The sequence below is a fragment of the Calliopsis andreniformis genome, unplaced genomic scaffold (genome assembly GCF_051401765.1).
Source record: "Calliopsis andreniformis isolate RMS-2024a unplaced genomic scaffold, iyCalAndr_principal scaffold0017, whole genome shotgun sequence".
In the NCBI taxonomy this organism is placed as follows: Eukaryota; Metazoa; Arthropoda; class Insecta; order Hymenoptera; family Andrenidae; genus Calliopsis; species Calliopsis andreniformis.
In genome coordinates, this window is record NW_027480429.1 from 9,247,633 (window position 1) to 9,260,673 (window position 13,041).

General features: G+C 49.1%; 1 protein-coding gene across 1 annotated transcript; it reads left to right on the forward strand.

Annotated features, from left to right (window-relative positions):
- Positions 1–2,567: 2,567 nt before the first annotated feature.
- Positions 2,568–8,110, forward strand: LOC143186597 (uncharacterized). Its single transcript, XM_076390281.1, has 4 exons — positions 2,568–6,353; positions 6,468–7,788; positions 7,826–7,909; positions 7,959–8,110. The coding sequence occupies exons 1-4, from the start codon at positions 2,568–2,570 to the stop codon at positions 8,108–8,110; spliced, it is 5,343 nt and encodes a 1,780-aa protein (XP_076246396.1).
- The last annotated feature ends 4,931 nt before the right edge of the window (positions 8,111–13,041 follow it).

Genomic DNA, 13,041 nt, shown 5'->3' on the forward strand with positions numbered 1-13,041 from the left:
TTGACTTCTAAGGCCCTAACAATTCAGTCTGTTGGAGCAACGCCCTAGGGTGAAGCCTAGGTTGCCCGGCAAGTAGAAGTGACCATAACCTTCATACTGGTTGCAATTACTCGTTTTATATGATGGAAAAACTGTTGTATTTATATTGTATTTTATGCTTCGGGCATTGACTTCTAAGGCCCTAGCTATTCAATCTGTTGGAGCAACGCCCTAGGGTGAAGCCTAGGTTGCCCGGAAAGTAGAAATGACCATAACTTTCACACTGGTAGCAATTATTCGTTTTATACAATGGAAAAACTGTTCTATTTATTCTGTATTTTATGCTTCGGGCGTTGACTTCTAAGGCCCTAACTATTCTATCTGGTGGAGCAACGCCCTCGAGTGAAGCCTAGGTTGCCCGGTACGTATAAATGACCATCACTTTCAAATTGGTTGCAATTATTCCTGTTATATGATGGAAAAACTGTTGTATTTTTATTGCATTTTATGCTTCGGGCATTGACTTCTAAGGCCCTAACTATACAATCTGTTGGCGCAGCGCCCTAGGGTGAAGCCTAGGTTGCCCGGAAAGTAGAAATGACCATAACTTTCACACTGGCAGCAATTATTCGTTTTATACGATGGAAAAACTGTTCTATTTATCTTGTATTTTATGCTTCGGGCTTGGACTTCTAAAGCCCTAACTATTCGATCTGGTGGAGCAACGCCCTCGAGTGAAGCCTAGGTTGCCCGGCAAGTAGAAATGACCATAACTTTCGCACTGGCAGCAATTATTCGTTTTATACGATGGAAAAACTGTTCTATTTATCTTGTATTTTATGCTTCGGGCTTTGACTTCTAAAGCCCTAACTATTCGATCTGGTGGAGCAACGCCCTCGAGTGAAGCGTAGGTTGCCCGGTACGTAGAAATGACCATAACCTTCATACTGGTTGCAATTATTCGTTTTATATGATGGAAAAACTGTTGTATTTATATTGCATTTTATGCTTCGGGCATTGACTTCTAAGGCCCTAACTATTCAATCTGTTGGAGCAACGCCCTAGGGTGAAGCCTAGGTTGCTCGGAAAGTAGAAATGTCGATAAGTTTCATTGTTTAAAATACATTTAAATTTCGAAGCATCGTTTCGTCCGCGAGAATCGCAGTACGTTAACGTGCTGTGACCGACCGAAGGTCGCCTTCGGTAGGAAATTCAGTTGCGTTGACAATAAACTCGGTACATTCGAATTGCGACTCGTTTTTTCATTCGATGCGGTTGAAGTTCGAACAGGTGAGCGATTACGATCAGCTGTTTGAATCTCAGGCCCGATAACGAGTGGGGGTATCGGAGCCTGACAAAGAGAGAGAGCAAAATCGGTACATTAGACAAAGAGAGACAATGATAAGCGAGCGCCGCGTAGCGGATTTTCGGGGACTCCGCGATTTTCGCGGAGCGTCTCGCGCTCGCATGTCGAAGTCAGTCTTGCACCGAACGCTCGCACGGTAGCAAGGAACAGCATTATAGAAGAGTCTACTGAGTTAGGAAATTTGGGCACCAAGTTCCTTAGCTCTTGACGCCTTCTACGCTGTATTATCGCACTACAGCTCGCCATAGCTCCCTTCGAGAACCACGTATTACACGTGCGAAGGCAAAGCGATTGTTTAGTCGCGATAAATTTAAAAGACGAGTAACTGCGCTCTTGGAATCGGTGGCTACCCCGATTCCCTGAGCTTGCTATTCGTCGGAGGAGCAATCAAGACCTCTTCTTGGTTGAGCCCCGATATTGGCACCAACAGAGAGGGTAAACGTAAGTGTATCACCTCTGCGTTGCCCGTGTTGTGTCACCCGTTTAGTAGCAGCCCGCGTACGACGAATAGATGCGTACGTTGCGGTGAACGGTGAGTGCTACAACCTCTGGCCTTTATCCGCCGCCAAGGCTAGCTAAAGCTAGTACCGAGGGTCGAACGCTCGCGAATCTCGGCTTACAACCGTGATTCGCACGAGGCAAGCCTTCTTGGAAGGCAGGTTGAGCAGAGAAAAGGAGGATCCCTCCTCTCTGCACACTCGTCTGCCGACGCTTTCTTCAGAGCGAAGAAACGTCGGTATTACAGTCCACTACATTACCTTAACGATACGTCAAGGTACTGCTCCCCCCTCCACGTAGGCTCGTTTCGAAGCCTGGAGTCGGGAAGACAACGGTTTGGCTTGAAAGCAATACGCTCGCTGACCAGTGCGGTTTCGCCGCTCTTTTCTTTTCCAGACGCCAGCGTCGCTAAGGGACACCGGCCGGCGTCAGTCCAAGGGACCCTTCCCTAAGATTTTGGTCGAAGACCCCCAACTAAACTAAAAAATAAACGTCGTATTTAAGTCCTTTTTAGGGCCGACTCAAATTTAATTAAGTGTACAATTTTTTCTTGACACCCTTCTCTCAACCACCCAATCCGGACCCCGTTAGATCCCTGAATTTTCAGCGATTCTAACATAAGGTCCTTCGAGCCGGATTCGGTTGAGAAAGGGCAAGGAAAAGTTGTATTAGCTTCTCTTCAGGTCGAATTTCGAGTAGCGTTTACCTCTCGAATCGTACCACCATGTCCACTCCCCAAAGAGAACAGGCGCTTTCGCCCAGCCTCGAGAGTGACATGGAGGATATCGTCTCGCGAGTCAGAGGTTTGACCCGACTCGTGACGAATCTGAAGAAGAAAGGACGAAGTAGTTTTACTATCTTCCTCCTGAAAGAAAAGCTAAACTATGCCACGGAAGTGTGGAGGGACGTGCTCGAGCGAGTTAGTCGTCTCAAACAGGGCATTCCCCTCCATCACCGTAAAGGTATACCCTTCTTCGATCAGGAGGTGCTTCAGGACGCCGAGGACACGTTCCACGAGGTCCAGGATTTCCTAATGACGGAAATCGCACAACTGGTCGAAGCGAAGGAGCGGGTTGAGTTGGGTATTAACCAACGTAAAGCCGAGGGTGCCGGCTTTGACAACACGCAGATTCCAGTCGAGTTGCCTAAGCAAAGCCTTCCAAAGTTCAGCGGTGATTCCAGAAAGTGGAGACACTTTGAGGATCTATTCACCGCTGGCGTGAAGAATAACCAACGGTTGTCCGACGCACAGCGGTTGCAATATTTGAACGCGTGCTTGGAAGGTGAGGCTCTCGCGACGATCGCCGAATTTGAAATTGCGGATCGCAATTTCAGCGAGGCGTGGGACGCCCTGAAGAAACGATTCGGGAACCCACGCACAATTATTACTCAGCTTCTTGAGACCTTGCGGAAGCTGAGAATGATAAAAAAAGGCGATCTACCCAGCTTCCAGCAGGTCACAGTGAGCTGGAGACAGACGCTCGCTGCGCTCAAGAGATTGGGGCGCCCTACTAAAGAGTGGAGTGACGTGCTGGTCATTCTCATAAAAGAGAAGCTGGAAGCAGCCCTGCAGTGGGAGTGGGAAATGTCTATCCAATCGGACACGGACTTCCCGTCGTTTGACGACATGATGAAGTTCCTTGACGGACAGGAGCGCGCGTTGGTGGCATTGGAACACCAACGATGCAACGCAAAGGCGGAAGTCACGCCGAAATCTCGCATACGGCAGCATAACGCCGTGGTCGAGAATGCTCCCCCTACTCCCGAAAAGTGCGTGTTTTGTGAACAACCGCACGTAGTTGCTACGTGCAAAAAGTTCAAGACACTTTCGCCGGAACAGCGGTTTCAATACATGAAGAATAATCAGTATTGTATAAACTGCTTGGCGTCAACGCACACGGTGACACACTGTCGAACCAGCGTGTCATGTAAACAGTGTAACGGACGGCATCATACCATCCTGCACTTTGATACACAGAAAGTCGGCACAAGTAACCGTCGTACGACGAACAAGCCAAATCAGGGCAAGCGGGAAGCGGGACGGAGCAACGTTCCTGCGCGCAGTCCTGTACAGGCAAACGTAAACACGAATTCTCGTGCTTCTACGTCAGCCGACAACGTTGCGTCTCACTGTGGTGCGACAGAGAGCGTAACGGGATCTGTGTTTCTGGCGACAGCTGATGTGCGAGTCTATGGAAAGGGAGGTACGTCGCGTATCGCGCGTGCACTCATTGATCAGGGATCTGAGGCCTCCTTCATAACAGCGAGTCTGGTGAATGATCTACGACTCGCGCGAAGGAAAACCCAAGCCATGGTAACCGGCTTGGGGGGCGGAAAGACCCATGAGATTACGCACAGCGCGGACATTAGATTCGGGTCAACACGGTGCACTGCACAGGCGTTCCGCACTAGTGCATACATCGTCCCGAAAATTACGTCCTACGTTCCACCGTCGGTTCGCATCTCAGATGCTGAGATCTTAAGTGAACTGACGCTTGCAGATCCAGACCCTGCATCTGATCGACCGATTGAGGTGCTCATCGGTGCAGAGGTGTACGCCAGTATTATTCGACGAGGATTCCGTCGAATAAACAAAACAGGACCGATCGCACAGGAGACGGCCTTGGGCTGGATCCTGTCTGGGCCGATCGACGCAGCAAACTCTTCCCCAAATCCCGTGAGGACGCTGCACTGCAGCGTCCTTGAATCGTTGGACAAGGCGATACGGCGATTCTGGGAGATAGAGGAGGTGCCCTCGACCTTGGTGAACACTAAAGCCGAGGACGAATGCGAAGAGCACTTCGTAAAAACCGTCGCGCGAGACGCGACGGGAAGGTTTATAGTTCGGTTGCCCTTTAACCATTCGAACCCGGACGAGCTGTTGGGCGATTCTCTCCCAATAGCTCTCTCCGCGTTGGCAAGGTTGAGGAGAAAACTGGACCTGAACCAAACCCTCGTGAAGGAATACAGTGAGTTTCTCACTGAATACGAGTCGTTAAATCATATGACTCGGCTCGAGTCAGTCGATAACATGCGACTCTATATCCCTCACCGAGCGGTTATTCGCACGGAGAGCGCTACGACGAAGCTGCGCGTCGTGTTTAACGCCTCCAGCAAAACAGCGGGCGGACGCTCGCTGAACGACCTCCTCCACGTAGGTCCAAAATTACAGACTGATATCACCGCCGTATTAACGAGGTGGCGTCTGTACGAATACGTGTTAGTAGCGGATATCGAGAAGATGTTTAGACAAATTCTCGTAGCTAAAGAGGATCGTCGCTTTCAATGCATCGTATGGCGCACCCCCTCGACCGAGCGACTTATCGCTTACGAGTTGAATACCGTCACATACGGTACGGCGTGCGCTCCATACCTTTCGATGCGAACACTTCTCGAGCTGAAAAAACAGGACGGCGACCGGTACCCGCTCGCCGCGCCTGTCCTCGAGAAGGACGTCTACGTAGACGATGTGTTTATGGGAGCTCCCGACAAACCGTTGCTGGAGAGAATCCGTAAACAAACGTGCGAGCTCCTACAGCGAGGTGGATTTAACCTTCGCAAGTGGGCTGGAAATTCGTCAGATTTGTTACGAAATATTCCACAGAGCTCGCACTCACACGCAGTCGACCTTAATTTGTTTGACGATTCAGAATTAAAGGTACTCGGTCTGCGATGGATACCATCTGGAGATTTTTTCTATTTCAATCTGCAACGGTTTCAACCGTCTGCAACACCGATAACAAAGCGCACTTTGTTTTCGGAGATTGCGAAACTGTACGATCCCCTCGGCTGGCTTTCGCCAGTTATGATCCGTGCGAAAATTTTGATGCAAGCCCAGTGGCTGGAAAAAATCCAGTGGGACGAGCACGTTTCCGCGGAGACGCACAAAATGTGGAACACATTTTGTGTCGATTGGAACAGATTGAACGATTGGAAATTACCCAGATGGATCCGATACGGAGCCGATGCAATCTCTGTGGAGCTCCATGGATTTTGTGACGCATCACTCGCTGCCTATTCCGCCGTCACCTACTTGAGAGTGACGACGGTGAACAATGAAGTGTTTACGTCACTTCTAATGGCAAAAACGCGAGTGGCTCCGATCAAAACGCAGTCGATCCCAGTTCTTGAATTGAACGGGGCCGTACTGCTCGCTGAGCTTATCGTGCATCTGAGAAAGTCGCTCTCACTGCCGATCGATCGTGTTGTCTGTTGGACAGATTCTACGATCGCCCTCGCTTGGCTTAAAAAACACCCATCGACATGGACGGTTGTGGTAGCCAACCGCGTGTCAAAAATCCAAACGTCTCTTCCGAGCGCTGAATGGCGTTACGTTCCAACACGCTCAAATCCCGCGGATTTAAATTCGCGTGGGATAGAGGCTGCAGATTTTCTGCAGTCGAGACTGTGGATGTTTGGACCAGGGTGGCTGAGCGGACCGGAAGTGGAGTGGCCAGCGATGCCAGCTTCCGTGGAGACCACTGAAAGCAAGCGCATAGCGCATGCACATGTAACGACTCCGAAACCGGAATGGAAATTTCTGTTCCGATTTTAAACGTGGAGAAAACTGTTGCGTGTAACGGCGTATTGTCTTCGCTGGCGAAAACAAACACGCGCCGATCAGGGGTCACCCGACAGTCGAGTAATCGAGGCGTCAGAATTGCGAATCGCAACTGAACGTATCGTGCGTCACATACAAGGCACGCATTTCTCAGAAGAGTACCGGTGCTTGAAAAAACGCCGAGGAATACCTGAGAAATCTCCGCTAAAAAGCCTAAACCCTTTTCTCGACGAAAATGACGTCTTGAGGGTTGGCGGACGACTGGAGAACGCGACGCTTGCATGGGAAACCAAGCACCCGATAATACTGCCGAAACATTATGTGTCAACACTCATAATCCGGCAGTGCCACGTGGATACGTTGCACGGGGGCTTGCAGCTGACCTTGCATACTGTGAGGCAAAGCTACTGGATTCTCGGCTGCCGAAACGCAGCGAAGACGGTTATAAACAAATGCATGCGATGCGTGAGATGGCGAAGCAGCGCCTCCACGCAAATAATGCAGCATTTGATACCGGAACGCTGCAGGCCTGCAAAGGCCTTCGACAACTGCGGAGTGGACTACGCGGGGCCTTACCGTGTCCGCGACTCCGCTGGTCGAGGAAAGACGGCTCACAAAGCGTACATCGCGGTGTTCGTTTGTTACGCCACGCGCGCCGTCCACATCGAGCTCGTCCATGATTACACGACGAGCGCGTTTTTAGCTGCACTCGATCGGTTCGTAGCTAGACGTGGTATACCGTCTTGCATTTTTAGCGATAATGGCACCAATTTCGTTGGGGCCGATCGAGAGTTACGTAAGCAGTTCTGTGAGGCGTTTTCCTCCACAGAAATGCAAAACAAATGCAGCTCTATGGGGATAAGGTGGAGGTTTAACCCCCCCAGCGCTCCTCATTTCGGTGGAATGCAGGAAGCCGGCGTAAAATCGGTGAAACACCATTTAAAGCGCACACTGGGTGAATTCACGCCGACGGGAGAGGAAATGCAGACGCTTCTCTGCAAGATCGAAGCGAGTCTCAACTCGCGACCGATCGCCCCCCTGAGTGACCACCCAGATGATTATGCGCCTCTGACGCCCGGGCATTTCCTGACAGGAGGTCCACTAAATGCGATTCCGCTGCAATCGGTGGAAACTGAAAAACTCTCGCGACTATCGCGGTGGAGAGCGATTCAAAAATTTCACGAGCAGCTTTGGAGGCACTGGACGCGAGATTATCTCACGCACCTCCAAAATCGCTATAAGTGGCGCACCACCCAACTGCAACTGCAACCAGGGGATCTGGTGTTAGTGCAGAATCCTCTTCTCCCCCCTAATCAGTGGGAAATGGGGAGAATTGAGGAGGTGTTCCCGGGTAAGGACGAAAATGTACGGGTGGTAAAAGTCCGTACAGCAAAGTCCACATATACACGTCCGATTACAAGGATGTGTAAGTTACCCGTGGATGAGCCTGCTGCGGCGACGGTTGCCGAGGTCGAGCAGGCGAAATAAACACCGGACAAAATTCGGTAAAGGCCGAACGAGACAAAGGTGAGGGCAACCGTTCTATTTGAAAAGACAAACGGTCACGAACCCCCCTTTGGCTCCCGGCCCCCTTGACAGTCCAGGGAGGGGAGATGAGGTACTTCTCTCTCTCTCTCTCCAAGGGAAGAGCGCCCCCCGCGAACTCGCGGGCGCCGCCGAAATTTGATCCGATCGCAGCCGGTTGACGATCATTAGTCAAGCAACAATGGCAAGCGATAAGGCAATATCGGCGAGCTTCGACCGCTGCATGCGGATCGGCGAGGAGGCCCTCACCACCGTCGCCCCGCCGGACCAAGGAAGTGCGCCCGCGAGTGGACCACCCACGCCGGAAGATTGGGAATTAAAGCTGGGGACGGAAATATATAAAGTTCCTGGGCATATACCGACCACCACCCGGCGATATCGTATACCGGCAACGGGAGGACGATATTTGGTCAAATGGAATAAGGAGGGCCTACTTACGTCCCTGCTCTGGAAAGAGCAGGGAGGGAAGCCGCAGGAAGGAGCTGCAGCACCGAGGCAGCAGGCTGGCCCTTCGGCTGGCCCTTCGGCTGGCCCTTCGGCTGGCACTTCGGCTGGCCCTTCGGCTGGCCCCTCCAAGGGGGTCAACAAACGACGGAGGAAGAGGGCGGAACGGCGGGTCGCCACCCCCGCAGCCGGTCAACCAACGTCCACCGTCGCGGCCGGATCGAGGCCCCCAGCACCGACGCCCCCATCGGCACGAGCAACCCGACACCCGCCCGGGGCTTTGGAACAAATGACCCGAACGGCCATCGGGGTGGCCATCGAAACGTCGATGCGTTTTCTCCGGGGCCACCCAGGGTTTTCTCAACCTAGTGCAAAGTAAGTTCAATTAAATTTTGTTTGATTGAATTTTTGCGAAGCGCCGTGAGTGAGTTCATCTCAATTGAACTCCACTTGCGGTACTTTGCTCTCTCTCTTTTGATCGCCTACAGAAATCTTGGTCCTTCAAGTTTCGCGATCCGAGTCGTGTTTGTGTTGAAGCTGCCGATACTCCTTTTGCACGGACAGTGCAAGGGGGGCGGTATGTTTAAAATACATTTAAATTTCGAAGCATCGTTTCGTCCGCGAGAATCGCAGTACGTTAACGTGCTGTGACCGACCGAAGGTCGCCTTCGGTAGGAAATTCAGTTGCGTTGACAATAAACTCGGTACATTCGAATTGCGACTCGTTTTTTCATCCGATGCGGTTGAAGTTCGAACAGGTGAGCGATTACGATCAGCTGTTTGAATCTCAGGCCCGATAACGAGTGGGGGTATCGGAGCCTGACAAAGAGAGAGAGCAAAATCGGTACATTAGACAAAGAGAGACAATGATAAGCGAGCGCCGCGTAGCGGATTTTCGGGGACTCCGCGATTTTCGCGGAGCGTCTCGCGCTCGCATGTCGAAGTCAGTCTTGCACCGAACGCTCGCACGGTAGCAAGGAACAGCATTATAGAAGAGTCTACTGAGTTAGGAAATTTGGGCACCAAGTTCCTTAGCTCTTGACGCCTTCTACGCTGTATTATCGCACTACAGCTCGCCATAGCTCCCTTCGAGAACCACGTATTACACGTGCGAAGGCAAAGCGATTGTTTAGTCGCGATAAATTTAAAAGACGAGTAACTGCGCTCTTGGAATCGGTGGCTACCCCGATTCCCTGAGCTTGCTATTCGTCGGAGGAGCAATCAAGACCTCTTCTTGGTTGAGCCCCGATATTGGCACCAACAGAGAGGGTAAACGTAAGTGTATCACCTCTGCGTTGCCCGTGTTGTGTCACCCGTTTAGTAGCAGCCCGCGTACGACGAATAGATGCGTACGTTGCGGTGAACGGTGAGTGCTACAACCTCTGGCCTTTATCCGCCGCCAAGGCTAGCTAAAGCTAGTACCGAGGGTCGAACGCTCGCGAATCTCGGCTTACAACCGTGATTCGCACGAGGCAAGCCTTCTTGGAAGGCAGGTTGAGCAGAGAAAAGGAGGATCCCTCCTCTCTGCACACTCGTCTGCCGACGCTTTCTTCAGAGCGAAGAAACGTCGGTATTACAGTCCACTACATTACCTTAACGATACGTCAAGGTACTGCTCCCCCCTCCACGTAGGCTCGTTTCGAAGCCTGGAGTCGGGAAGACAACGGTTTGGCTTGAAAGCAATACGCTCGCTGACCAGTGCGGTTTCGCCGCTCTTTTCTTTTCCAGACGCCAGCGTCGCTAAGGGACACCGGCCGGCGTCAGTCCAAGGGACCCTTCCCTAAGATTTTGGTCGAAGACCCCCAACTAAACTAAAAAATAAACGTCGTATTTAAGTCCTTTTTAGGGCCGACTCAAATTTAATTAAGTGTACAATTTTTTCTTGACACCCTTCTCTCAACCACCCAATCCGGACCCCGTTAGATCCCTGAATTTTCAGCGATTCTAACATTCATACTGGTTGCAATTATTCGTTTTATACGATGGAAAAACTGTTGTATTTATATTGTACTTTATGCTTCTGGCGTTGACTTCTAAGGCACTAACTACTCGATCTGGTGGAGCAACGCAATAGAGTGATGCCTAGGTTGCCCGGAACGTAGAATTGGCCATCACTTTCAAACTGGTTGCAATTATTCCTGTTATATGATGGAAACACTGTTGTATTTTTTTTGCGTTTTATGGTTCGGGCGTTGACTTCTAAGGCCCTAACTATTTAATCTGTTGGAGCAACGCCCTAGGGTGAAGCCTAGCTTGCGCGGAAAGTAGAAATGTCCATAAGTTTCATACTGGTTGCAATTATTTGTTTAATACGATGGAAAAGCTGTTGTATTTATATCGTATTTTATGCTTCTGGCGTTGACTTCTTAGGCCGTAACTATTCGGTCTGGTGGAGCAACGCCCTAGAGTGAAGCCTAGGTTGCCCGGAACGTAGAATTGGCCATCACTTTCAAACTGGTTGCAATTATTCCTGTTATATGATGGAAACACTGTTGTATTTTTTTTGCATTTTAAGGTTCGGACGTTGACTTCTAAGGCCCTAACTATTCAAACTGTTGGAGCAACGCCATAGGGTAAAGCCTAAGGTTGCTCGGAAAGTAGAAATGTCCATAAGATTCACACTGGTTGCAATTATTCGTTTTATACGATGGAAAAACTGTTGTATTTATATTGTCCTTTAAGATTCTGGCATTGACTTCTAAGGCACTAACTATTCGATCTGGTGGAGCAACGCAATAGAGTGAAGCCTAGGTTGCCCGGAACGTAGAATTGGCCATCACTTTCAAACTGGTTGCAATTATTCCTGTTATATGATGGAAGCACTGTTGGATTTTTTTTTCATTTTATGGTTCGGGCGTTGACTTCTAAGGCCCTAACTATTGAATCTGTTGGAGCAACGCCCTAGGGTGAAGCCTAGGTTGCTCGGAAAGTAGAAATGACCATAAGATTCATACTGGTTGCAATTATTCGTTTTATACGTTGGAAAAGCTGTTGCATATATATTGTATTTGATGCTTCTGGCGTTGACTTCTAAGGCACTAACTATTCGATCTGGTGGAGCAACGCCCTAGTGTGAAGTCTAGGTTGCCCGGAACGTAGAATTGGCCTACACTTTCAAACTGGTTGCAATTATTCGTTTTATACGAGGGAAAAACTGTTGTATTTATCTTGTATTTTATGCTTCGGGCTTTGACTTCTAAAGCCCTAACTATTCGATCTGGTGGAGCAACGCCCTCGAGTGAAGCGTAGGTTGCCCGGTACGTAGAAATGACCATAACCTTCATACTGGTTGCAATTATTCGTTTTATATGATGGAAAAATTGTTGTATTTATATTGCATTTTATGCTTCGGGCATTGACTTCTAAGGCCCTAACTATTCAATCTGTTGGAGCAACGCCTTAGGATGAAGCCTAGGTTGCCCGGAAAGTAGAAATGACCATAACCTTAACACTGGTAGCAATTATTCGTTTTATACAATGGAAAAACTGTTCTATTTATTCTGTATTTCATGCTTCTGGCGTTGACTTCTAAGGCCCTAACTATTCGATCTGGTGGAGCAACGCCCTCGAGTGAAGCCTAGGTTGCCCGGTACGTATAAATGACCATCACTTTCAAATTGGTTGCAATTATTCCTGTTATATGATGGAAAAACTGTTGTATTTTTATTGCATTTTATGCTTCGGGCATTGACTTCTAAGGCCCTAACTATACAATCTGTTGGAGCAGCGCCCTAGGGTGAAGCCTAGGTTGCCCGGAAAGTAGAAATGACCATAACTTTCATACTGGTTGCAATTATTCGTTTTATATGATGGAAAAAATGTTGTATTTATATCGTATTTTATGCTTCTGGCGTTCACTTCTTAGGCCCTAACTATTCGATCTGGTGGAACAACGCCCTAGAGTGAAGCCTAGGTTGCTCGAAATGTACAAATGACCATAACATTTACACTGGTAGCAATTATTCGTTTTATACAATGGAAAAACTGTTCTATTTATTTTGTATTTAATGCTTCGGGCGTTGGGTTCTAAGGCCCTAACTGTTTGACCTGGTGGAGCAACGCCCTATAGTGAAGCCTAGGTTGCCCGGTACGTAGAAATGACCATCACTTTCAAACTGGTTGCAATTATTCGTTTTATACGATGGAAAAGCTGTTGTATTTATATCGTAATTTATGCTTCTGGCGTTGACCTCTTGGGCCCTAACTATTCCATCAGGTGGAACAACGCCCTAGGGTGAAGCCTAGGTGGCCCGGAAAGTAGAAATGACCATAACTTTCACACTGGTAGCAATTATTCGTTTTATACAATGGAAAAACTGTTCTATTTATTTTGTATTTAATGCTTCGGGCGTTTGCTTCTAAGGCTCTAACTGTTTGATCTGGTGGAGCGACGCCCTAGAGTGAAACCTAGGTTGCCCGGAACGTAGAAATGACCACAACTTTCACACTGGTTGCTATTATTCGTTTTATACGATGGAAAAACTGTTATATTTAAATTGTATTTTACTCTTCTGGCGTTCACTTCTTAGGCCCGAACTATTCGATCTGGTGGAACAACGCCCTAGGGTGAAGCCGAGGTTGCCCGGAACGTAGAATTGACCATAAATTTTACACTGGTAGCAATTAATCGTTTTATACAATGGAAAAA